Raw genomic sequence first — 26,355 nt, forward strand, 5'->3', positions numbered from 1 at the left:
TAACAAAGAAAACTTCCCTCTTTGGATTTGTAAACTGGCTTTTAGAGCAATCAGTCTATTGCTCTTTATCTACTTAAACAAACATGATAACAGAAAAATGCAACTACAGATGATGGTGTTATGAAACATGAACTGTTAGAGTTAACACAACAGTTAAATCTTACTAATGATTCTATCACCAGTAAAATACATTAGCACCAATAATTTTATTAAAGTAGGTCATTCATCTAGAATAAAAAGGTAGAAGAATGTGAATTAAATGCCAAGCGTGCTAACTCCCCTGTACTTGTTAACATTGAATGTGATGCCCTGTAGGCCTTCCTCAGTATCGTTAGGAATAGATTACCTGTCAGGAATATGTATGGCATATTCAAATAAGCACTGCACATATTTTTAAAACTGATATGATATGAATCCATGTAGACCAATTTTAATAGTTCAAAATGAGTCATAATTCTTGTTAACAATACAGTTATTTTTAAAATTTGCAGCAATAGTGGTCCTTTTTTATTTTCCTTATTGAAATTAAATGATATGCCTTAGGTGAGTCATTCATCACTGCTAAAGGAACTTGCCTTCTGTTGGAGTTTTTGAGTTTTTATCCATATGTAAAATGCATCTCCCACCATATATTATTTTTTTAATGTGGATATAAGATACTAAATGCATGCTTGTGTGTGTGTATTTTTATTTTTCAAAGTAATAATTTTATGCTAGTAGATTGTATTTATTTTTTTCCTGGATGTAACAATTAAGTGATGGCTTCACAATGAAGGATTTTCCCACTGCAAGGGAAAATACATAACTGAATTTGCATTTTTCATATAATAATCTAGTTTGCTTTCTTGTAATGTACGTTTTGTGAACTAAAATACAAATGCTATCCCTTGGGGCAGAAATTAAGCAAGCAATGACTTTGAAAACAGAGCTAATAAAACTACAGGATGAAGTGTGAAGAAAACAGTTTAGATTTGAATGTACTGTAGAAGTTAAGTAAATCATACATTTAGATAAAAATATTTCATTTTGGATTATGGAAAACATTTCCTGCTTTCAGTAAAATTTTTCAGCTACCTTTCAACTAACAATACACACCAAAAGAAATGTAATCATTGTTCAAACCAAAGTACAGTGTTAAGTCATAATTAGTGCTGCATTTTCCTTAAGTATATTTAATGTCTCTAACATAGTGTGTAAAACTATTATTAGAACTGATTGAGAACCTGGTGCAATTTCCTGTATATTGCATATCTACATAGTAGGGAGAATAATTCACATAAGCATTTATCATGCAACAGGTATTCTTCCTAGAAACAAAAGTGATTTTTTTTCTTGTCTTAGAAATATTACAGAGAATCTCTTGTAAAATTATCTTACACTGTATTGAAAAGCCAACAGAAATGCATTATTTCTGGAAAAATAAACAGATTTTGGAGACGTTCAGTTATTCAGTTGATTTGTGCAACCCTTTTGTTCTTGTTAATTATGCTGGTGAAGTGAAGAATGATAATCTTCTGCTTTTTCTTCCAAGTGTAGGGTAGTTATTGGATTTTTTAATGTAAAGAATGCCTTTTCAGCATTTTTTTTAATATTAATGCTTTTTTGTCTTTCCAGGTCCTAGATGTGATAGTTGCAATTTTGGATTTAAATCTCTCAGATATTCTAATGAAGATGGATGTGAGCCTTGTTGGTGCAACAGCCACGGCTCAGTGAACCAATTCTGCAACCCTGTCACTGGGCAGTGCAATTGTAAGGAGCAAGTAAAAGGACTTCTCTGTGACACCTGCATGGACAACTTTTATGGGCTGGATGCAACTGGCTGTAAGGCTTGTGAATGTAATGCTGTAGGGACGTTGTCTGGAACTGTCTGTGATGCAAGGACAGGGCAATGTGTTTGCAAACCAAATATTGGAGGGAGACAATGCAACCAATGCCTAGATGGCTACCACAGAATACAAGTAAACCATTCCTTTGTTTGTCTTCCATGCGATTGTGATAAGGCAGGTACAGTAAATGGCTCTCTGCTTTGTGACAAATCAACAGGACAGTGTCCTTGCAAAGCTGGTGTAATTGGCCTTCAGTGCAATCAGTGCATGCTTCACACATACAACCTCAGCATGAGAAACCTCCTCGGTTGCCAGCGCTGTGACTGTGATGCTAAGGGTACGTTAGCAGGAACAGTTTGTGACCACATTTCTGGACAGTGTGTTTGCCTGCCTCATCGTCAGGGGAGAAGGTGTAATGAGTGTAAACCAGGTAAGGAAATCGGAAGAAAATCTTTGTGATGTAGGAAGGTTTTATTTGTTGCATATTGTCATAGTTTCTGCTAAGTATTAGTGTCCTGATTGGTATTAATACTTCATTGCTGGAGATTGTATCATTTCTAATTACTGTAGCTTAAATATTTCCTAAATATACTGTTCTTATAGGTATTCAAAATCTATCCAACTCTTTACAACCTATTCACTAAAGAAGTCACAGTGTAAGAGGTAAATTTGCATAGTTTAATTACCAGCAGTTATCTTCTCTTAAAAAAAAAAAAAAAGAGGTAGAGTGCAAGCTCTTCCTGAAGGGTACTTCATGCATAAATCTCAGCACGGCAGAGGGGACCTCCAGGATTCAGGTATGAAGATGTTTGGTTGAACTCAGATGATGCTGGCAAACCATAGAATCACAGAATGGCTTGGGTTGGAAGGGTTCTAAAAGACCACTCAGTTCCAGACCCATACCATGGGTAGGGCTTCTGTCCGCCAGAGCAGGCTGCCCAGGGCCTCATCCAACCTGATGTTGAATGCCTTCAACAGTGGGGCATCCACAACCTCCCTGGGCAGCTGTGCCAGGGCCTCTGAGTAAAAAATTTCCTTTTAAAATCTTACTAAGTCTTTTTAAATTTGAAGTCATTCCCTCTTGTTCTATCAATATCAAACCACATAAGAAGTTAGTCAGCCACCTGCTTGTAAGATCCCTTCAAATACTGGAAAGATGTCATGAAGTCCCAGAGTCTTATATCCAAGCTGAAAAAGCCCAGCTCCCTCAACTTTCCTTTGTAGGAGAAGGCGTTCCAGCCCTCTGGTAATCTTCATTGCCTCCAATGTACCTGCTCCAACAGCTCCACATCTTTCTTGTGCTGGCAACTCCGACTTGAATACATTACTTCAAACGAGCTCTCACAGAAGCAGAGTGAGGTAGAGGTGAAAAATCACCTCCCTCTCCTTGCCTGATCACCTCTCTTCTGATGCAAACCAGGATACTGTTGGCCTAACAATTGCACATTGTTAGCTTTGTCAAGCTTTTCATCCCCCAGAAATGCATACCGGAAGCAAATATGTTTCCCTACTTTACTCTGTTATGCTGGTTCTGCAAGGAATGCTTTCAGCTTCTCCCTGCAAATAGCTGATGCTGCAGTATCAGTTCGGTTTCATATTGTATTACTGTAAATGGAATCTAAATGTTTATTATATGTGAATAGTTCTGTAGTTACAACTTAATGTTTTTTGTTTTAAATAGTAGCTGGGTAAGGTAAAACTGGGGTAATATTAACTACAGGTAATAATATTAAACAGATTTAGTTCATGTTAAATACATATGCAATTTATTAAAACAGCAGGTCACATTAAAAGGTACGTTATAGCTCCATTGGTTTTAATATGCCATTCAATAATTTGAACAGAGGTTAAAAAAGCTGCTTAACCTCCATTAAGTATTTTTGAAAATATTTTAATTTAAAGTATTTTAGGTACATACACTAATAAATAAGGCACTGTTCTGTTTTTCTTAGTTCCTCCTCCAGTGCTATTTGACCTACTAACCCTCTACAGCAGCCACTTAATCAAAGATCAGCAGAGGAGTGATGTCAAGGCTTCCTGAGTCAGTGACCGCCCTTGTCCTTGAAAAAGAAAGGCCAGGGTTTATGCAGAGCTAAATGGTTTAAAGAGGTTTAATTGATAGTATGAACGACTGGTTTGTGGAAAATCCTACATGGCACTCAAAGGAATACTTCTGCAACAGCTCTTGGTTGTTTTTTTTTTTTTAAGAGAACTTGCTGTAAGAACCATATTTAGAGTAGCTAGAAAATAAGTGTATGTGTGTGCTGAATACTGAGATTTCAATGTAGGTGGAAGTTTGTCCTTAACGCTGCTACTTTTACTCTAGTACAGTGGACTGATATTTTCACTAACACTGAAATGTTGACCTCAATCTGAGCTGATTTAGAGATTTTACTGTGTATAGGTTTTTATATAAATTTTTCACTCACGTATTCCAAATGAACTTTACAAAAAGCAGGATTGATTATGACTGAGAAGTTGTGACACAGAGGTGAATTAGTATTGTTTACTGCTGGCAGCAAGCTAGAAGCAAGAAGATGGGGAAGACAAAACAGACATTAGAAAAAGTAAAAAAAACAGAACAAGAATGTCTAGAAATTCAGACCATACTAGAAGGTCATTCATAGCAGGTCTTAGTGAATCAGAACTGGGATGAAGATAAAATGCAACAACAAACAGTAAAATGTTGCACTAGAAAAGTATAATTAAATTGGAGAAGTGAATCATGTTGGACAGCTTCATACATCATGGAAGTATGAAGTCTTGAAAAATTGACTGTAAAAATCCCATTTGTTTTACAAAGAACTTGTACTAGCATTCTGTTACATAAATTATGTATCTATTTGGAGAAAACTAATTAGATACAGTAAATTCTTCTATTAATAGTACTGGTATTCAGTTGTAGAAGTATGGAAGAATGTAACTGGTTTCCTGTATACTGGAAACTTCCTAGGATTCACCTTAGGACAAAGATAAGAAAATGCACTCTGAGTATATAGAGAGTCAACATAGCCTAGTTAAGAGCAGACCAGTAGTTAGTAAAACTTGCATCCCCAAAGCATGCTGAGGACTTCTCAGGTTGTTGGGACACTTAGACATTGTGACCTGATTTTTTTTCTTTTAGTGGGTTGCAGGTTTGTTTTTTCTTAATTGCTCATGTGTATTCATATCTCTTCTACAGTGAATCATATTTTTAGAAGTTTTAAAGGAAGGGATTTCTCACTGTATCTTATCTTCTATGTATTTCAAGAAAATTTGAAGTTTCTAGAAGTTCCTGAAATCTTAATGCAGGGTGTGTCACAAACAGAGACAAACTGAAAGCAAACATAACTTCAGGAAATCTTTTTACTATGAGAATTTCCTTTTTTGCAGAACTGTTTTCAGAGTATTCAGCGAGCTGCATCACCTGTTTTACTGTATCCATCACCTTCTGTCTTTCATTGTATTCTGACAGAAGCAACATTCTTGCAAGATTTCTGTATACTTGTATATATGCTTCAACTAGGGGTTAAAAAGAGCAAAAATTGATTCCAAGAGGAAATTGAACAACAAATAAGCAGTTTCACCTTATATGCAAACTTGTTTTTGAGATGTCCTAGGATGCAGTAATAGAAACTCGATCTGTCTGAAACCGAAATAGATGCGAACCGTTTGTCCCTGCCTTATTCCTCAGCTGTGGCTCCATGCTAACTGGGATTTGTTCCATACAAATCCTAACACAGATCTCGGATCTGTTATATAAAACTGTGAATCTTTGTGTACACACCACCTTGCTCTTGGCCAGTGACCAAGTTGTCTGTGTTGCTAACTACATTTTGCAGCACAGACTGTGGTTAAGAAATGAGTGCTACTAGCATAATTGCTAAGTGTGTAAATGTGCTAGTAATTTTTCAGGTGTTTTTTTTCATGAGCTATACAGTAGAAGTAATATAACTATGATTAAAGAGGAAGATGTATACTTTGCTATGACTTTCATTCTTCCTTTTGAAGAGTGTTTGATTGACAAATGTGATCAGTTATGGTTGAATTGGAAAAAAATCTGACAAAGCATAAGCATAATACTAGCTATATACTTAGATCTTGTAGAGATTTGCAGTGGCTGTCTTAAAATTGGAAATTGGCTCTTTTATACAGTAGTGGATCCTTCATAAAGCAACTTTTATGAGCCCTTCTAACCTTGCTGTAAATTAAGATTGCATTAAGTTGTTTCTTACTCCTTCCTGCCAAATTATAGGAGGTGGAAGTAAATAATAATAATAATAATAGTTGCAACAACCGGTTTGATTTTTTTATCCTCTTATCTTTTTCTAATGTTAATTGTAGTAATTAATTTACCTATAAATATTTTGAGAGGAAGGGACTTACTCTTGTTTACTTTTACTTAAAATAAAAGATTACTAATTGCTACTTCCTGATTTTTAATACATCAGGAAACTTGGTTCAACTTTTAGAGCTTCTGTAGGAGGTTATCATAATAAAAGTATAGCAGTATACACTGTAGTGATCAGTCCTGCCCAGCTGAAATTAATTTCTGTAGTAGATGTGGCTTACTTATTCGCTTTATTTTCTTAGGCATCAGTTTTATGCAAAATTTCTTGTGGGCAAGAATCTATTTCAGCTTGTTTGTCGCTTACTACAGCTGTAAACTGGGTTCTGAAGGAAGTACTTTGACCTTCTGCTGGAGTCCAGGCTTAACTTGTTTCCTATCTTCCTGTTACGTTCTCTGAGTGGAGTTGTTCATTGTGCTCAAGAGTGACATTGCTGGGAAATGGTCTTTCCTTATTTATGCACAGGATGGATACTATACTGTGCAGACAACTGCAGTATGAGATAATACATGCTGCCTCACTAATAACTTCAAGCTATTCAGTCTCTGTGGTGGCTCACTTCAGGGCCTCTCTGGAATAAAGTGCCAACAGCATGGTTTTTTTATGATGCGAATGTATGTTAACTGGAGACTGATATCACTTCAGTGTCCACTTGAGATTTATCTCACTGAGGACCAGAGGCTAAACTTGAACAAAGATTTGAGCACTAAAATTCTAATGTTTTCAATTTGTTTAGTTCTCCTACTATTTGGATATGAGCTCACAGTGCAGCAACACCGCAAAGTCAGAGAATACCACCCTAGGGGTGTATATTTGAAGCAATCTCATGTAAGAGAAAATAAATAATAAGCCTTAGGCAATACAAGATTTTACAATACAATTTTGAGCCCCTTGTTATAAAGCAAGGCATCCGAAAATTATTGGACAGTGAAAAAGATTTGATAACTGGGAGTATGACTGAGAAGAAACTGATTGAACTCCACCTGCAGACAGGAAAAGCAACAGAGAAGTCTTTGCAAATGCTGCACATCGATGGACTAAGGAGGAGTTTTCTTTCATGTCATTTGTGCAATAATAATTAATAGTAAACAGATGACAGAGCTAGAAACTACTTATGGCCTTGTCTTAGGATCAGTGCTTGATGATCAGTACTCACAGCTGACAAGTGCTAGTTAAGACTGCATCATCATAATTTGCAGAACTCATGCATTGCTACATTTTTATTCAACTGTAATACTCCAATAGAAATATCAAAAACACAGTGAAATGAACATTAATAATTGTGAAAGAAAAAAAATAATTTTGGAGGAATTTTTAATTTTCTTACTAGTGTTCAATTATTCAAATTGTTTTCCAATGTGGCATATAGAAAAGTATTATTTAAGAATGGAATGAGTCCATATACAAATGGTATGGCATTGCTATGGATTGTGCCAAAAAGATCACTTGTAATTTCAAATGAAGCTGCCAATTCTTCGATGTCCATCTTGGATAGTTTATCTGATCATATTTTTATTGTAATAGGTTAGAAAGTTACATAGATAAAGATTGCTTGTGAGGGGAACAGGACAAAAAATAGAGTACCAGAAGCGCGCTTAGCATACTTTGGGGGAAGGTAAAGTTAAATGCTCCAATTCATAATTTGGAATAATACAGGAAAAGAAAAATAGGATTCAGAATGAATTCTGTTGATTAACAAGTTACTTATTTCTTATCTTTTTTATGTGTGAGTAGGATTCAAGATAAATATTTACTAGGAAACAAAGCCTTACATGGACGTGAGAATGCTAATTACATGTAGGCTTTCTTTTCCACATGTTTCAAGGGTTCAGCCAACCACTGTCTGAAAAAAGATTGAGACCTTCTTAAGAAAACGTGCATTTCTCATATTTTGCAGCTGTGTATTATTGGCTATTGTCAAGGATCATATCAAGCTAGAATAGACAAATGCCTTTTCTTTCATATTACTATGTATGTTTCTATTGCTTGTGGTGTATTTGTTAGCAACTCTCATATTCTTGGATCTTTACTTTCTCCATGAGCATGCTAATGAACTCCCCTACTTCGGATTTCTCTGTTTCATGAAGTCTGAAGATAATAAGAAATCAGGTTTAATAATTGGAGGATGGATAACAACTTTAGACTGTGCCAGTGAGGTTTTGGAGCTCTGCTCTGCATGAGGACTATATTTCTTTGGGTTGGGGTGTGTATGTTACTTAATCTTAGGTTCTGACGTTTCATCTCTGATTATAGGCAAGTTAATATCAGTCTTACTGTGTTCGTGTTCATTTTTTTTACATTTGGTTTTATACTGTCTATTCTCAAAAGTTCTTTTCTTTTTTAGGTTTTTATTTTGCTCCATCTAGTGTCACTGGCTGTCTGCCATGCCTGTGCCATGCAGCTGGTTCAGTGAATCAGGTGTGTGACAAGCTAACTGGCCAATGTATTTGCCAAGATGTCTCTGTAACAGGACGGACATGTGATCACTGCAAAGAACATCATTTTGCATTTGACTCTGTCACAGGAAGGTGAGTGTTTTTTTTTACAGTTCAGTTAAAGCATCTTCTATTTTTCTTATATTAACACATTCCACAGTTTCAGTGACAGTACTTTGCTCCGCATAATATTACCCTTTGGAGTGAGCACTTTGAATAAGTTATGCAATTTTTTGTGCTCACTTGTGCTGAAGTTTAAAAGAAGTTAGATAAATTAGAGAGGAGAAAATATGATAGCTATGTAAAGCTAATATTGTCTGTAGTGATAGCTGTTGGTAACTGTTTCACTTCAAAGGTGTCTTCTTTAAGATGAGAACATGTAATTGATCGATGATTAGCTACTGTATATAGGAAATGTAATCTACCATTCTTAACGCAAAATAAAAACATGCAGAATGTTTTTTGAAAAATTCCAGGAAGGCAATTTAATGGAGAATTAAGGTAAAAATTTTACAAGTATTCCTTAATTTCAAATTTGATTTTAGCAGCAACAATAGAAGTACAGCACTTTTAAATATCTATTGTTTTGTATGTGTATTCTTTTCCTATACTTGTGCGCCACAGGGTGAATTGCTTATCTAATCTATGTGGGGGGCCTTTTTTTTTTTTGCACAGAAATTATATGGATATATTTCCTAGAATGTAAGAGGTAAAATACATCTATAGGTAATGCATTGTTATTTCACCTATTTTTCTTCCAGGGCAGTTTTTCTTGCTTAATCCTCACCATCTCAATTTCCTTTTAAATATTGTCCAGAAAGATTGCACTGTTCTAATGCTATCATATTTTTGTGTAGACTGATGGTGTTAGTGTTATTTTTATGCTTACTTTTTTGATTTAAGAAGCAAGCGAAACTGCAAAACAAACAAAAAAATCAACACAGAACAGAATAACAAGCTTAAGCAAAATGTGTAAAATATTCATCCCCCATGCTTCTTTTTCCTAGCTTGAGTGGGGTAGACATGCTTTTAGGCAGTGATTATCAGTCTTGTCTGCCATATACTTGACATCATTCTGCAGATTTTTCACTTTAACTTTTATGTTACTGTCACTCATTAGGCGACTTTTAAAATTATTTTTTACTATGGTGGGTCACAGAGGCTTCTGCTAATGGCCATAAAGTAATTTGTAGGAATAAGGACTTCCTATTTTCACTTCCTGACGTTTCTAACAGTAAGGAATAAAATCAGTGCAATATTCACATTCTCTTTCAAATATATTTTCTTTATTATTACTGATATTTTGGTTACTTGGAATATGCTTTTTTCCATAGTTTTGGGGTATGAGCTAAAAGTTTAGATCCTGAACTAATGTTGTTCTCCCAATGCTTGCATTTTGAGCTGTCTTTTGAAATTCAAAATACAGAAATAGCAAGATTGAAATTGTGGCTCATCTTGTAAAGAGAGAAGTTCTTACAGTTCTGAATTTGGAACTGGAGTTGGCTTTAATGCCTTAATACTTTCTAATCCTCATGACAGCATTGAAGACTGCTCCGGTAGTATATTAACATGATTAACATACGTTGCATACGCTCGTCTTTTGGTTAGCATCTACTTGTGCAATGTACCTCTATTTCTCAGGCAGAACAATTTATCCACTGAAAATGTTAATCCAAGTCTTTATTGGTTAATCTATTTTAATCCATTTTTTAACTGTTAATATCTTCTTATAAAGAGCAATATGCTTTTTTCTTTGTAATGCTGCAAAACCTTTGAAACCATTCTTGCTCCAAGCATCTTCTAAGGATTCTTCGGTAATAGAATAAAAAGGATATGAGCTATCAGCAGCAGCAAGTACATATCTGTTTCTAGCACAATAGAAGAAAAGAAGCGTAAGTTGTGACACACAGCAAGAGTGAGCCTTCCTCTTTCCTAAAACTCTGTCTTAGAGAAATGTATGTGTGTGCTGACTTATCTGGTGATGTTTTTAAGATAAAACAAACTATATGTATATATTTTAATACATTTCAGCTTATGAAGGAAAATTTCCTCAGCAATCAGTGAGTTAGAGATTTTGGTTGTTTGCGGTGATCTGAACAGCTCTGTTACAATTGTGGGTATTGGTACGCTTGTGAAATGCCTTACCTTTGTATTGTTTAGTATAATGAACTGGTCAATGAGCATCACAAATTGTTTATCTATAGATATATCTTGACAGATTGCTGTTTATGAAATCCATTTAGCAAGTGAGGTTTTCCCATAAGGATGAAAAATGAAGATTTTAAACAGATTGCTGGAGAGGCTCTAACTGCACCTAGAGAGTCAATGTAATAAAGGTTTCTCTATATTAATATTACAAAAACCATTTATCCTTGCAAAATCAATATTGCAATTCATCTTGGCCTGACAATTCTCTTTCCATGTTTTAAAAGACTGTTTTCCCTGATTATATGTATTTCTATTCTAATAAATTTCAAAGATATTTGACTCAGAGAATCCTGATGAAGTTGCATTAAACAAGAAGGCCAAAAAGATCTCTTATAAGTTTAAAAGTTTCAAATAATATATATATACACATGTGCGTGTGTGTGTGTATATATATATATATAAATCCTTAATAGACTAAATCCTTAATCCTGTCTCAAAAGCATGAACTGTGTATAAAACCAGAATGAATTCTAGTTTTTTGTAGTTAAAGAATGTATTGTCTTGATCCTGAAAATACACGTAGAAATTGTATGAAACTGGATAGGAGAACGTGCTTGGTGTCAGCAAGATCAGGACCTTAACTCAGTAGAGAAGGAGACAGGAAGCCTACATTTTATTCTAAAGGAAAAAGCAACTATTTCAAGTGAGAAGCGGTCGCCCCGCCCTGTCAGGCAGTGAAAAGTATTACTGTGCTTGAACTGTGAATTTACTTGTATGTGAGTTTGTCTCATGTGTGAACGATAACAAAAACCGGAATACTCAGGAGGCCCTTAATCATAAAAGGTGCAGTAATACTACAAGAGTGTGGCAAGGAAGCTTGTCTTACTGTTTACAGAAGGAGACAATTTTGTTAACCACCTCTCACCCCAAAAATATACTTATTAAATATCATCACATGATGAAATAATGAAATTACAAAATGCTGCCTTGCTGAGCAAATATTCCTGTTGCCCTTTTTTTCTCCAACAAAACCATTTTTTTCAGTCATGGCACTTAAACAGTCTAAACAAAATCTCTATTTGAAGGGGGATTTGGAAATGCTGTCTACAGATGAAAGGACTTAATACAGTTTGAAAAAAATTGCCCTTTTCTCTTGACTATAAAAGAGAGCAAACTACAGAATAGTGGTTTCCAAGAGAGAATGTATTTTATTTATTCCCATAGGGATATTAGTCCATAAAACAAATTTGCAGCTTATTTTGCAGCTTTAGCTTTTATCAGCCTTTTTAAGGGTGTTGAATGATTACCCAGGAGATCACACAGCATGAGCTGCTGTGGAGTAAAGGAACTTTAATACAGGGAGCTCTGTGATGGGTAGAAAATATATGTGAAGAGTTTTCTTAAACTTGTTTAAAAATCTGTCACATTTAATGTCTATTTCACTGATTATTGACCTGAATTTTTGTGCCCTAATGTGAAAACACTTTCCTCCCTCCACTCCTTTTTCCTTTGCCTTAAAAAGCCCACACCTGAGTCGTAACTGAACTCACTTTCCCTTCCATCTCCTTACAGACAGAAGGAGATAGGCCAAGGTGATGGGTGATGACTGCAAAAATGGTGAAGTAACTTGTGTAAAGGCACTGCCACCTATCTCCTTGTATTTGGTGAAATTGGCCAAGGGAGGAACATTAGAAAATAAATTCTAGTTTAATCTTAGCAGAGTGGAAGTGGCATGAATGCCTCTTCCTTGAATTCTTCTAAAGCCATCTTGGGAGCGAGCACATGGAATAATTAAAGATTCCTTCAAGGCCAGTGCTGCTTGTGCCTGAATATGGGACTTTTGCATAGGACGACAGTAAAGCATAGATTTTCCAGTATATTTATCCTGCACTGCACTGTCCAAAGGTTCTCCAAGCTCATGAATTTTCAAAATATTTTCAGTTCATATCTTTCAAAATATAATTAAATTGAGTTTTAAAGTACATTTCATTTGCCACTGTTAATTTCCACTGTTATGACTAATAACAGCATTCTGTAGTACAGTAAGTAGAATAATAGTATTTGAAGTAAAGAAAGAATGCTTTGCTTAATTTTTGAGATTTTGAAAACATTTGAGAATGTGTATAATCAGACATTGGTATTCTTGCTTTAAATGTGTGTCAGTGGGTTAATGGTATACCAAGTTAAAATCAAGCTGATTGTGAGAGGTTCTATGAGCAAAAGCCAGCACAAAAAGTTATTCCAGAAAGTGCTCTGTTGTTGCCAGGAAGATTTACAGAATTGAAATCTGCTATTTGTATGAATTAATCCTTTTATTTATTTATTTTTATTTAACATATAGATAAATTTAGCCATCTAGTTAAATATTCCCTTCAGTTATCTTCAATTTTATCTATCAGGCAGCAAACAAAATGTCCTTTCTGTTAAAATATCAATGTTTCTCCTGTTTTGCTTACTTTCTGCTTTTTTAATCTGAGATTTTCTCAGCATTTGTTTTTGCATTTTTTCTCCTTTATCTGCTGCATTATTTTTTATAACTTTGAGCTTCTTCTGTTTGAAATTATTCTCATTTTAACAGAAACCTAGTTTTCATGAAACTAGAAGATGATCTGTTTTGTGCAGGAACAGTGAAACTAACTGCACATGTTACCCTGAACTCTGTTTTTGGTAGAAAAAATTGTACAGGAAAGCACTGCAGGACTGAATGCATAATGTAGTTATTACCAAATATTATTATGCATTTGTTATATGGATCAATAAATTTGATAGTTCTTTAATTCTGAGCAGACTTCATGCATATCTCTGTCACTGAGATTTTGTTTTTTATGGAGTGCAACTTTTTAAAATTACTTTTGTTTCTTTTAGGCTAATGGATTTTCCACTGTGTCTCAGGCTATTTAACTTTTTATGATTTTTTTCATTGTGTCACACAAGACTTTTTTAAACAAAACCCTACTGTGCTTAACTGAAATGTTAATGTGTTTTGATCAGTTCCTTGGTTTGCTTTTGTTTATAGATGTCAGCACTGTAATTGTCATCCTGCAGGAGCCATTAGTGGGACTTGTCATCTTGTTACTGGACAGTGTGTTTGTAAACAATTTGTAACTGGTTTGAAATGTGACAACTGTGTTCCTGATGCCAGTAATTTGGATGTTCACAACCTATTTGGCTGCAGTAAAAGTAAGTGGATGTTGGGACTTAAAAGCGTGTCTTTCAAATTGATGCTTTTTTATTCAATTAAGAAGTATGAAATTAGTTCATCAGTGCTAAAACTGGATTTGACTATTTTTCCTCCTGATTTCTTGCCCCAGAAGTTTGTATTTTCTGCTGTAAGTATCTTAGGAGTATTTTCTGTTCAGATATACAGATTGTTTCATATCATACATGCATCTTATACTTGCTGGTCTAACCCACGTTTTAGATCCTTGTGTGCAAAAATACTTAAAAATACAACTTACAGCTTAGCTCCCTTTTTAACCCCATGACAAGCAGCAGAAAACCTATCTTCAGAACACCTTAAAAAACATCTTAAATTCAGAATTTGGTCCTCAGTGCATCGTGACTTTACCTATCACCTCATGGAGAGTTTTTTTTCCTAGTCAGTTTGGAAAAATGTGGTATTATCAGACTGTTGTAAACTCCGATTTATGAGGCTGGGCTAATGCTGTGTTGATGGCCAGATCATGAATCGTAACCAGACATGTTGGAATGGAACATCTGTGCTTTTGTCCTTGCAGCGAGTTGGAACATGAAAAGATGACAAGACTGTGTCAAAATGAAATGTTCATATTGCTCACTGGTGCACTGTCTCTTTGATGGCAGGGGTTTTAAAGGAGAGGAAAAACATTATGTGAAATGAGAAAATTCAGTTTTTGAGTTGTCTTCAATCCCTGAGTTCAGAAAAGTGCTTTGAGCATATCGCACTATACAGTGAACTCTGTGATTAGGACATGTGCAAGTATGAAAAAGTTGTGCTACATCATTGTGGCACACTTTGTCATATACAGTTAAAAGCTCAGTCTTGAAGTCTCATAACCACTTAATGAGGTACTCTGCAGATGCTAATCAGTAATTTCTATCAGAAGACCTAATTATTGTCTTGTGAGAAGTATTTTGAGTTAGCTCAAGTAGTCATGTGTAATACAACAGCAGGGTTTAGGTGTTCATAAGCAATTTCTGTGTTTCTGGATCTTCTTTTGAGATATACCACAAATTTCTATGCAGAATATATCTTTGTGATGTGTGCATATTGTGGACTTGTAAGCAGAGATATATACGCACAAAGAGTTTGTTTACAGGGACACTTTAATTCCTATTTAAATTCGGGTTGTTAATCCCTTTGAATTTCAAGTAATATGCATTGCAGAATGACTAGTCCTGTAAATGGGGAAGAACAAAGAGAGATCTGTTTCCAGAGGTGATAGTTCTCTAAGTCTGGAGTTGTTAACGACAGTTCTGTTTTGTTTCTCTCGTTGCCGTAGAACATGCAGTATCTGTTTACTGTGTAGTTTGTTGATTAGCTTGTTTATTTAATAAGAAAACGTTAAGTTTCATTTGAATGTATTATAATATGTGATGGTTTTTATGGTGCTGCTCGTCTTCAGAGCACTTGAAAAACATAAACCAACCTACTTATTTATATTGGGATATATATTGGATAAAGGTCAATTGCAGTTCAACTATAAAATTGATTAATAATAACATGACATAGATAAATATTTTAGTAGATTTTAGTTAGGAAATACATCAGGAAGTATTCTAAATGACAAGCAGAGTCCTCTTCTGGACATAAGTGATATAGCAATTGCTGTCTTCTGAATATTCATACCAAAATACTTAGGTTGCTCTGAAAGTAATGCCTTCTGTTTATTTCTGTGGAAATGACAACAGATACAAACAGCACGATAGCACTGTTAGAAAAAAAAATTCTCAGCTACAAAGGTAACACAGCAAACGTGGAAAAAAAATATGCAATAGTGAGAGACTGAGGACGACAGAATCAAAGTTACATTGGTATATTTGGTTGCTTTGGTCTTCTATATTACATGGAAAGGAACTTTCAAAAGTTCAGGGATTCATGGTTCTTAAACTTGCCTGCTGCTGTAGACATTTTGCCATATATTCACTTCCTAACTCAGCTGAAATCAAAAGCTGTAAATTGGCAGCAAGGCAACATATTCTTTCTAACGGGAGACAAAGATTATGCTCTGTTCAATCCAGTGATCTCAAAGTATTTTCAGCTATTTCTTGTCTGATTGACCTCAGTAAAAAAATTTTATTTTATTCTAAATAAATAATTTCAGTTCTTATTTTAAGTATATAGTAAAAACCCCTATGTAATGAGACCTACTGATATTGACGTAATTCTCAACACCTATCATTTGTGTGAACTGCAAACTTCATGTAATTTTCTGTCTGCAACTTTGCTCCTTGCTTCTTTTCTTCTTAGTCAGAATGCATTTTGATAATTATTCTTTCTTGAACTGTATATGTTAAATATCCACATAATTTAAGTGATGATAGCTTATAAATGGAGAAAAATGAATAATCTTCATGTTTAATGTTGATATTAGAGATGTAGGAGAAACTTACTAATTCTTCTGTTTGTGAGCCTTCTGCGTAGTGATTTTCAAGCTTGTTTTCTTCTTTATTGATAATAGTGCAACTAAGTAGCACTTTTTCCAAAGTTAATGCTGATGCTAGATAAATATTTTGGTAAATAAGGATCTCAAACTTATTTCTTAAAGCGTTAAGATCTCATTGATTTAAAATTCATTGGAAACAAATAGAAGTGAATTGCCTAAACAACCTTCACAATTTGCCCCATTGTTTTGTCATTTAATTAGACAGCCTTATTGAAACACTTCAGTAAAATATGTACTTAGTTAGACATTCCATTTCTGTTCTATTAGAAGTTTATTCGTGGCCTATAATAAAGTGGAATTAATCCTCTAGGAAAAAATAAAAATAAAATAGAATGTGACCAGATAAACAAAAGCATATTCGTTCTTCTAGAGGAACTGAAAGATATTTAAAAAGTAAATAAATAAACCAAAACTAAAATAAAAAAAATAATAAAAGAACAAAGAAAAGGAAAGATGTCTGGCAGACTGTGATGTATCCGCTTTAATTTGAAGGTAGGAGTAAGTAGGAATTATTCATAGTTGTCATTTGTTTGAATATATAATTTTGTACTTGGATAAAAAGCTTTCTTGAAGACCATCTCGATGGCTCAGTTCAACTTACTGTGAATTTTCTCCTGAATGTGAGGGTATGCTTCATTGAAGGTATGCTTCCTTGAAAACTTTTATTTGAAGAAAATTGTTTTCTTTAAGCTTTCTTAAACGGTTTTCTTTAAGCTTTTATATACCACTTTCTTTACATTATTATTTAGTGTGACTATTGATTATACCTACATTGTTAAATACTCTGGTTTTGTGTGTGTTCTAGCCCCATTCCAGCAACCGCCTCCTACAGGAGAAGTTCTCAATTCCACTGCTATCAGTCTTACATGGAATTCCCCTGACTCTCCAAATTCTAACCGCCTTATTTACCTGTTGTATAGGGATGAGGCAGAAATTTATACAGCTGAAGACTACTACCCTTACAGTAAGTTTTTGTGAGTGTGTACGTATGTGTTGCATTAAAAGTATGTATAAATTTTCTTCATTATTTTTCTTAATTATTTCTGCTTTCTGTTACTTTAATTCTTTCTGGTTTTAAATACATTGCTCTGTTTTTCTTTAGTAGCTTGTTTTTTATTATTTTTTCTTGAAAGCAAGCAACACTCTAGATTAAAATCAGCAATGTAAGTCACATGAAATCGCTGATAATTTTTCTAACTTTTGAATCAAAGTGAATGAACTTAAAGCATTCTCTGCGAGCACACACAGGCTCCAAAATCTAAGAGAGGCACTGCTAAAATCCTGAGTTAAGAATTAGAGTGAATGGAAGAGCCCATACTATGCTTAAACTCTTTCATTTTTCATCCTCCTGGTTTTAAACTGTTAACAGATTACGAATGCTTTTTGTGGTCTAACTTTTAGCACCTTCTGCTGAGCTATCAGTGTGTAGCTTCTGATTTGCCTTTTGCAGCACCACTTCTCTCGTGTTGAGGCTTGCAAAGAGATCCTCAGAAGGCAATCCTTGAGGATTTGGCACTCTGTCGTTACTGGAAAGGCCATTTTGTGCTAGTATTGATTCTCTTATCAAAGAAAACGAGATGGATTTGGATCCTGTTTTTATGTAATACTGCATACAAGTGCTTTTTAAAAGGACAGGTGTGTTTTAACACAACTAGACTTTGATTTCCCAGCTTGCAGCTTCTTTGTTGTGTTTTTTTGCTGGTGGAGCTTTAGTACTTTAAAGAAGCTGAGATTTTGTCATTATTGATATGTACCTTGTAATGAAGGGAAAAAGAAGATTTAGTCAGTGGAAGGACAGATCATTTGGTTTACAAAACATTTTCTTCATCTGTTTGTTTTTGTTTGGTTTATGTTCTGGTTCAATATTTTCTTATAGTTAATTACTGAATATAGCTCACAACTGACTTTGAACACTATAGTATAACACTGAAGAAAAATGTGAACAATGCATAGGATCAAGCGACAGGAAAGAATCACTACAAAAAGTTTATAGAGATTATGGAAAATATGTCAACTCCTTTAATATAAATACAGTAAAAATATGAAGCCATTTCAAAATTACATTTTGTTGTCATAAATCTCTGCTCCACAGTCTACTCAACTCAGACACACTGTTGATGTTACTCCATAACTGCACTTATGCACTTTATCAAGAGTAAAAAATTCTGAATGTGCTTAGCTGGATAATGAATGAGATGAGCATGTTTCTGTGTAGCAAAACTAATTTGTGAAAACAATGATTTGATTTAAAAGGAAGTTTTTTTACATTTTCTGGCAATCTGCCTTATTAATGATGAGAAATCATCTGCTGGTATTTGAATACCATAAAATACTTTGTTAATGTCATCAGAACTTTTGATAATGATTTTTTTTAACTTTTTTTCCTCTGTATTGTGTAGAATTTTTAATGCCTGTGAAATCTCTGTGAGTGCATTTGTTCAAACTTTCTTACAACCAAAAGAGTTCAATAGAAACACTGAACTTTCCATGGTAAAATAGGAACAATCTTCTAAGTTAGCCTAGAGATTGTGTTCATAGAACTGCAGAATGACCAATTAAAACAATGTTTTGCTAACTTCTCTCAGAAACCAGATGCTTAGGAGAAGCTGATCTGTTTTGAGGATGATGTGAAATTCTTGCTCTAAAATGTGGCTGAAAAGCAAAACTACTTCTCGTTCTAACTCAAAATCATACTAGTCCTAACTATAAACAAATGTTGCTAAATAGATGGCAGGTTCTTTGTCCAAGAAAGCTTCAATTTTTTGTTTTTATCCAGTTTCATCTAGCCTGTATTCCTGTTAAAATAACATTTCCTGACTGGTGATTAGTTGCTGATCAGCACTGGATAATATTGCCAGTTTCTATCCGCAGTCTTGCAATGCACACAGATATCGCAGTAACCACCTCCGCTGTTGACAGGGCCATTTTGGAACCTTGACTGATTTATCAGAGATTGTCTGATCCCTTTACTGCTGAATTTCAGTGATAAGTTTTATGATCACTCTGTGTTGCTGAAGCACTGTGAGCAATGACTGGGCCAACACTGCTGCTTTTGTATTATGGTTTGAAAAGTTAATGATACAAATGATTTTCTGGTTGTCTTGGAGTTGTACCCACGACTGTCTTGCCAGTGCAGATCTACACAGAGGGCTTAGAAATAGTTGCATCCACTCCATTTGTTTTGAAGAAGTGTAGTCAATTGTGTGCTGTTTACTGTTGGAGTAAATTCATGGATGGTACTTCATTTCATAGAAATTCATTTCATAGAGCGAGATGCATAACTGCTGCTGTTCTTTACTTGGAAGATATTCTTGGTCATAGCTGCTAAAAAGCTTGTCTAGAGTAATAGAGAGTGAGGAAGATAAATACAGACTTCAGATATACCTTTTAAATAATTATTTGTACCTCTGTTTCATTTTTATCTAAGATCAAGTGTTTTACAAATGAAATGTTAAGCACTATTTTAGAAGTCAGGAAGCGAATACAAAGAAAGGTGAAAGATTTGGTCTTATGCTATAAAATAAATCAAAAAAGAAGGTGTAAAAATACGTAGTGTTTTCTATTTTTATGTCAGCTCCATTAACATTAGTGCAGATTTATTTTTGAAAAAATTATTCCCTAGCAAACAATTACTGAGATAATTGTATTAACTGTGCTCACAGTTAAAGTAGGAACTAGGATAAATTCTGTTGAAAAATTATTTCTCTAGTGATGCCAATGTACAGTGGAATATTAAAATTAGAAGTTGAAAAGTTACAATGATCTTAATGTGGAGCATGCAAACATGCAGGAATATCTTACGCTTTTAGCTTGCTGGAGAGACTTTAAGAATGCAAAGTAAGATTTCTTTTTTGATGTACAAAACTGATAAAATTTTCTTCTCATGTGTTTGTTTTAGGTATTCATACTTTCATCGATACCACTTTGTCTCCATATACCTTCTATTCTTACTATGTCCAAGCCAGCAATATCCATGGTTTTACTAGAAGTGCCTCAGTGACATACAGAACAAAGTCTGGGACACCTACAGGAAGCCTGCAATTAAATCCTGTCTTTCCTGTTAGTCACCACTCTGCTTTACTTTACTGGACAACCCCCTCAAATGACTCTGGGCCCATAGAGAAATACATTTTGACATGTACTGTCTTGGTTGATCTTCAGCCTTGTGGCCAGTATGAAGGCTTAGAAACTTCAGCAATTATTTGGAATCTCATGCCGTTTACCAAGTATGTTTTTTCTGTGCGAGCTTGCACTAGTGGAGGTTGCTTAGAGAGCCAACCAGTGACAGTAATTACTGCACAGGCTCCTCCAGAAGGTCTACAGCCACCGATGGTAGAAAACATCAGCTCTACAGAACTGTCTGTGGAATGGTCAGCACCTGAGAAACCAAATGGTAGGATGTATTTATTTTCATAAATCAAAGATTTTGTAAAGAAAGACCAGTATGCTTGCAGATCTGATTAGGCTATTCTAATCCATGTGATATCAACTGAGGATAAGGTAAAGCATCATCTGTTTTTGCCTGTCTGATGCCACTATATGTATTTTTTGGGATCTGTTTTTATTTTATTTTATTTTTTAGTTCAAAACTCCAACTAAAGGTGCTGGATCCAGGATTTAGCCCTTAGTGGCATCTGCTGCAACAAAAAATCTCATTTATAGTTAAACATATACAGTAAAATTAATTTTTTCCTAATTTGCCAGATTGCTGGGTTCGGACAGATGTGACAATATTGCCATATAAAGCACAAATCTGCACGCAGTACTTATGAAAAAGAAAAACTCCAAGGTTCAACAGAGAAGTCTGCTTTAAAATCATCCGTCATGTGTTGTAACTAATTCTATTACGAGCATAACTTTGTTAGGGATTCAGCCATTGCCAAGAGTTGCTGGTGTAACTTGCCTAATAATATTTTAGATTTTTGAATCTGAGAACACAGATGTTGCAGGGTACTTTTGTGATGCCACAGATTTTACTATAAATACTTTGTCTTTTAATATATGTGCAATTGAGCTTTGTGATCTTAAACTTATGGGTAAAGATACTTATGCATGCTAAAACAAACCTATTTGTCATTCCTCAAAATGAACGGATTTCTTTGCTCACAAAATGACCTGTGTGGAGAACTCTTCAAATATCTTACTTGCCAGCTATTACCAGGTTAGACAGGAAGAATGCCTGCATAAGAATGCCTTTAAGTATTTAGAGAGGCTCTTACTATATAGATATTGAAAATGGCTGCAAATGCTGGCATCTTAACAAAAAGTATATATATCTCAGGGTTTCCTTCACAGCTTTATTTGCATGCAATTGCCTGCACAGGAGGTTTTAAGCCATCCTTTCACATTTCTTTTGACTTTGGTTTAGATTTCTGGGACTTTGCAAAAGACAAGAGAGTTTTTGTTTTGTTTTCCTCCCAAGCCACCCCTCAAATTTCGTGCATAAGTACAGGCCCCTGATATATACATAGTATAGAAGGTATTTATCTTCTGACTTAATTATATCTCTTTATTTTGGAAACATTTAGTCAACTCTCTTGCACACTGTGGTTGGAGGTAGCGTGCTTCCAAGGTCCAGCTGAGGTCATGGATTTCTTCATAGCACACTGAAGAAATTTTTTTCTTTTTAAAGGGGTGAGATCCTTCCCAAGTGTGTAAGAGGTTTACACCGATGGAAATCTCCCGTATGCACAATTGCCATTCAGTAGTTTGATTCTAAAAGATTTGCATTTAACTGTCACTCAAGAAAATCCCAGCTATATAAATAAATTTAAAAAATGAAAATATCCTCTTAATTCAGGTGTTTATTATCAAATGCCCATATTGTATGAGGGAGAAATTAGCTTAATGCAAGAAATGCTAATGAGAGTTGTTTGGCTGATAAATTGAATTTATGCAATTTATTCTGTAAGACATTTAATAATATAATTTTAATGACATTAAATCTTTAATAGTTAGAACTTTAAATGTACCAGTGTTGTTACTTTAGTAGTGCTCCAGAAGCAGTTTAAATGCAATTTTTTGTGTTACTTTATTCATAAGCAGGAGTGAGAATGGTTGTTTACATGGATTGATAATGATAGGAGAAGGGGGAATGGTTTTAAACTAAGATGGGAGATTTAGGTTAGATGTTAGGAGGAAATTTTTCACTCAGAGGGCGGTGGCATTCTGAAACAGCTCAGAGGGGTTGTAGGTGCTCTGTCCCTAGATGCATTCAAGGTAAGGCTGGATGTGGCTCTGGGCAGCCTGGTCTAGTAGCTGGCAACCCTGCCCGTGGCAGGGTGGTGAAACTAGATCTTTGAGGTCCTTTTCAACCCAGGTCATTCTGTGATTATTTGATTCTTTTTCATCCCTAGGTATAATTATAAGATATGAACTTTATATGAGAAAAAAGTTAAAACGACTTGATAATGAGCCTCCTCCTGAGATTCGTGTTTTCCAAAGCAGTGGGTGGCTCAGCCCTCAACCAGTTTTGGAGTCTGCTAACGAAAATGCCTTAGCTCCGCCACAGACCAGTACCACAGTTATTGACCTTGAGCCATTCACAGAGTATGAATTTTGTGTGATAGCAGTAAACATGGCAGGTAGTGTATCTTCAGATTGGATATCAGGACGAACAGCAGAAGCTGGTAAGTATTGTTTGAAATTTGTTTGTTAAAAAATAAATGCAAAAATACTTTAGAATATATCTCTAAAGTCTGGTGCTTTTTTTCATCATCAAAACATGTTCAGGAGTGATTAAAATTGCGAGAACTTATTTTTGAGCTAGTTAACACAAATATCAATTCATCTCATAACCCAGCATGCTTAGTAAAATTATTTTCTTCAAAATAAAATAATATCCTTAAAAATGTATTCTGAAAATTTGAGTGACAAGATGCGAAATCTACCAAGCAGTGTTTGAATTATTTGCTATTTTCCTAGTATTTTATAACTCTTAGAGGAAAAGAAAAACATTGAAAACAGATCATTTATTTTCACAAATATATTAAGAGTTGGTATGAATGAATGTGGCCCAGTAATGATTTTCAACTGAATTTTTCTGAGAGGAAGATTTAATAATTTAGAAAACATGGTTGACGTTATTTATTTATTAAGGAATGTAAAAAAAACCTACTTTTTCAGGAGTATAATTCTTGAAACTTTTCATGAACCTGGGTGGAGCCCAACTATAGTAATATGAACCATTTATTTTTGGGAAATTTTGAGAATCGTTTTTACAGAAACTCTTAGCATAACCCCTTTTGTCACATTTTCCATTTTGTCATTTGAATGATTATTCTGAAATAACAGCTACATATTTCAGCTTTTAGATTAGAAATCTAACTTTTTTTAGCTTCACATAGCGTGTCTTGCAGTTAAATATCTCCATTATGTGATCGATGCTTATGTTTACTGAAAGCATGAAAATCATCTCTGCAGTCATTTGCTCCCGAAAAAGAGTTGGGTAAACTAATTCCCCTTTCAGAATGAGTCTTTGTGCTTATCTGTTCTTAAATACTATATGTTATAAAAGTGTTAAATTGTGTTTGGGAAGAGGTCCATTAGTGTGGTTGTTTGTACCTAACAGAAGTGCTGTGAGTTGGTATCCTATTATTACAAAGTAATCAGGTGGGGATTTAACTGCAGTGCAAACAATCCTTTTACAGATTCAGCTATGGGAAGACAAGGGAACTGTTTTGTAAGAAGTGAGAGACATGTTAATTTCAAACTGGCCTAGCAAGCAAAATAGCTTTTAAGATGCTGAAGTATTGAACACTTTTTGCTTTTATCAGTTTTTTCCCAGGTTGCATGAAGTTTTTCTTCAGGACTTTTTCATTTGAGTGTACTTTCTTTCCTGCTGAAGGGCTGAGGACTTGAGTGTCTCAGTATGTCTTTGAAGACATAGGCAAAATTTTCTTCTGCATTTATGGCCAGAGTGGAAAAGAGGGGAATGATGTACTTCAAATGTACTATTAAAATAAGAAAATTTGAATTAGACTTTAAAATGTTGTTAAAAAGGCATTTGTTTGGAAAAGACTGCCTGAAATGATGTTTTACAAATACTATGTAAAATGTTACATTGGATTTTGCATTATTTTATAGATTTTATTGTATTACTTTGATTTCAGCCCCAGTGTTCATGCCATCTCCTTCAGTATTCCCTCTTTCACCATATTCCCTCAATGTGTCATGGGAAAAACCTGAAGGTAATTTGTCAAGAGGAGAAGTGATAGGATACAGCATCAGTCTGATGACTGAACAAAGGATCTTGCCAACATTTTCCCAGGTATTATTTAATAATAATAATAATAAAAATTCACATTATTAAAATTACTGTCTGTATCTCTACATAGAGAAGGAGACAAGCCTTTGGACTGGGTCAACTTGAAGTAGCAGAAAAAACAACTTTATAATAGCAAAACAAATGATTCTTTTAAAATCTTGTTATTTTTTGAGTGACTGGATTTCGAGAACAAATACCGCAGCAGTAATAGTGATCTAAAAGCTGAGGATTGAGCAAAGAAACGTCTTATATGATGAGACTGTAAGAGTGGAACCGAAGCTCTGAAGTTATGCTTCCTAGCACACTAGTAATTTTCAGTTTTCAATGGTACCACGGATTGGCCTCAGCTTGTTTGTAAAATGGGAGTGATATTACAGTACTCTTACAGCTGTTGTCACAGTAGCCAATTGTGAATTGCTTCTGATCTCAGGCTAGCAAGATTTTTCATGTAAATAATTATCTGGTAAAGAAGCTGCCTAAAGTATAAAATCTTAAATACTTCCCCAATAACTGATAGCTTGAAATAATTCAAATGAAGCAGATTAAAAGGTTTGTAAGCATTAGTTATGATATTCCTGTTCCTCCTAATGCCTCTTAACTACATCAGTCAGTGGTTGGTCAGATTTTACTGCTTCATAGTGTCATCCTCATCATCAGGGTTGTAGCTGTACAGTTTGTAGTGATAACTGCACCACCACGCAGTTTTATGAGGCAATAACTTTGTTTCCTCATTTATCCACTCAAGACCTGTCTTATCACCTCATAAAGCAGTGTGATGGGAAGTATTATCATTTAAATCTTAGCTTGTAAAGACTTTTCCAAAATAATCCTTTCCCTCAATTGGTCTTTGCAGGTTTTTTGACATACAAATGAAATCTGCAAATTCAGAGACAGGTATCTTAGTGAATGGGAAGGAAAAGATTATTAACCAGCTGTTAACTTCTAATTTCTTTGCTTGACAGGTTTTGCACATAGCTGAGGCTCATGAGCTTTCCTATATAGCAACAGGATTAAAACCTTACAAGACATACAACTTTACTATTACTCTCTGCAATCAAATTGGTTGTGTCACCAGTGAGCCAGGAATGGGGCAAACCTTGGCAGCTGGTAAGGAAGTGATCTATATCTAAGTGCAAATCTGACACACAGTTTCTTAATAACGTTTAAATGATCATAGTCTGATGCAGAGTGACAGGAATAGATGTTATATTAATACATAGTGACTTCCTTAATTATTATTTGCTTATCTTGATAGATTAAAAACAAAATATTTTCGGCAAATATTTAAAGTACATTATTATATTATGGTAATGGGATGTGTACTGTTCACTCAACTGCAAGTTATATATGCATATGTCCATACACGTTAACCTGTTTAATTAAGCTGTAACTGTACATAAGTGTTGCTGACCTCACTTATTCATTTCTGATGCTGTATTTCTTAATCTGTCACATCTGTATAACAAGGTGTGCAAAATATATGCACTATGTAATGAATTGCTTAACCCACAAAGGAAGTGGTGTACAATTTTTGTGCATGACTAACATAGCTACACAGTATATTTATGTATCAAAATTGGAGGTCTTCTCTTTTCAAAGTGCTTGTTAAACCCCTGAACTGCAGATGTGTATATATACACTTTCTCTAAGGAAGTGTGTGTGTATCTATAAAATACGCTGCAAACCTGCGACCGAGAAATTAAAAGA

At 34.7% G+C, this 26,355-nt stretch overlaps 1 protein-coding gene across 1 annotated transcript in view; it reads left to right on the forward strand.

The window, feature by feature from the left end:
* Positions 1-26,355, forward strand: part of USH2A (usherin) — a 354,043-nt gene that overhangs the window by 59,092 nt on the left and 268,596 nt on the right. Inside the window, exons 12-19 of the mRNA XM_065744176.1 lie at positions 1,615-2,256; positions 8,499-8,682; positions 13,754-13,917; positions 17,188-17,346; positions 20,281-20,775; positions 22,739-23,011; positions 24,494-24,651; positions 25,611-25,755. Of these exons, the coding sequence (XP_065600248.1) occupies positions 1,615-2,256; positions 8,499-8,682; positions 13,754-13,917; positions 17,188-17,346; positions 20,281-20,775; positions 22,739-23,011; positions 24,494-24,651; positions 25,611-25,755 (2,220 nt within the window). The remainder of the gene's footprint in view (positions 1-1,614; positions 2,257-8,498; positions 8,683-13,753; positions 13,918-17,187; positions 17,347-20,280; positions 20,776-22,738; positions 23,012-24,493; positions 24,652-25,610; positions 25,756-26,355) is intronic.

The sequence above is a fragment of the Cyrtonyx montezumae genome, unplaced genomic scaffold (assembly GCF_038088225.1).
Source record: "Cyrtonyx montezumae isolate F1298 unplaced genomic scaffold, pur_monq_1.0 scaffold_0, whole genome shotgun sequence".
Taxonomy (NCBI): Eukaryota; Metazoa; Chordata; class Aves; order Galliformes; family Odontophoridae; genus Cyrtonyx; species Cyrtonyx montezumae.